This window comes from Benincasa hispida, unplaced genomic scaffold, assembly GCF_027475165.1.
Source record: "Benincasa hispida cultivar pf3 unplaced genomic scaffold, pf3_genome.v1.1 HicScf1228, whole genome shotgun sequence".
Lineage (NCBI taxonomy): Eukaryota > Viridiplantae > Streptophyta > Magnoliopsida > Cucurbitales > Cucurbitaceae > Benincasa > Benincasa hispida.
Window position 1 is genome coordinate 56825 of NW_028325552.1, and position 1473 is coordinate 58297.

General features: G+C 32.0%; 1 protein-coding gene across 1 annotated transcript; it reads left to right on the plus strand.

The window, feature by feature from the left end:
- The first annotated feature begins 311 nt into the window (after positions 1 to 311).
- On the plus strand, positions 312 to 923 carry LOC150031417 (basic form of pathogenesis-related protein 1-like). The gene has a single exon (XM_090308959.1). The coding sequence runs from the start codon at positions 312 to 314 to the stop codon at positions 813 to 815; it is 504 nt and encodes a 167-aa protein (XP_090165085.1). The 3' UTR covers positions 816 to 923.
- Positions 924 to 1473: the final 550 nt, after the last annotated feature.

The following is a 1473-nucleotide window of genomic DNA, read 5'->3' on the forward strand; positions in this document are numbered from 1 at the left end:
ATGCCAATGTTGAACCATTAACATATGAAATTGTTGCAGAGGCAAGAGTTTAAAACCTAAATTCAAACATAATATTATTCTATTATTAGTAATATACATATATAAATTGAATTACTTATGAGAAATTATTGAGAATTTCGTTGGTGCTCCACTATTATTAGACCTTTGCTCTGTCTTCCAAAATAACCACCTAAAATGGAACCATGCTCATCTCTCTTCTCTGTATAAAAACTCTTTGCTAAGCCAAACCGCAAACACACCAAATCTTGAAATCCAAAACATTCAACTATTCCAACAACTATCTTAAAAATATGGCATTTTCCAACATTCTCTCTGCCCTTTGTTTGTTGGGGCTAACCCTAACCCTAATCCTAGCTTCCATTGCCCCCGTCATGGCCGAAAGCTACCCTAAGAACTACATTGCCGCCCACAATGCCATCCGTGCAGAGGTTGGTGTCGAGCCCGTCCATTGGAACACTACCTTAGCAGCGTACGCTCAAAATTATGCTAACACGAAGATTGCCACTTGTCAGATGGAACACTCTGGAGGACCTTATGGTGAAAACCTAGCAGAGGGATACGAAATAATGACAGCAGAGACAGCAGTGAGTCTCTGGGCCGATGAGAGAAAACATTATGACTACAATTCTAATACGTGTGTCAATGACTCTAGCCATTGTGTTCATTATACACAGTTGGTATGGAGGAACACCAAATCTATTGGTTGTGCCCAAGTGAAATGCCAGAACAATTGGGTTTTTCTGATTTGTAACTATTATCCTCCTGGCAACTATATAGGCCAACGTCCATATTAAAAGTAGATAATCATTAAAAGGTTTGTTGATTGGGTATTTAATAAGAAAATAAAAACAAAAAACAAAATTAATAAGTATGAATAAGTATATACGGCCGAAAGAACTATATTAACCCAACACATCCGATATCTCATTTGTATTGAGTTGGGGTTTAAATAAATTAAAACTTTGTATGGATCCAATTCATGGAATCACCAATTTGGATTGAATTGGATTAGCCTATGTTTTATTTTTAAATTTCAAGTGTATTTTTTTTCTTACTGTTCAAATTATACATATTCTAATTCTAACTTTATTTAATGTCATAATTCCTTTTTATTACTTATTCTCCAATAACTCTTAAAATTTTAAAATTTTAATCATTTGTGAAATGTAAATTTTCAAATAAATATGGAAATTGAGTTGCAAATTTTAATCCAATGATTAAAAATAGATATGTAAATATATTTATATACATATATATATATATAGACACATATATAGATACATATTAACATTTTAATTTTTCTTAATACAAAAATTTGACTTTATGACTGGAACAAGCCAAACAATCCAGCCGAAATATTTTATAGTTGAGATAGGTTAAGTTGGATTTCTTATTAAATAAGGGTTGTAATTTAGTTTGAAAAATTGACAACCCTAACTAACAATTGTGTTG

Coding starts and splice junctions, on each gene's coding strand:
- LOC150031417 (XM_090308959.1), top strand. CDS start 312: ATGGCATTTTCCAACATTCTCTCTGCCCTTTGTTTGTTGGGGCTAACC.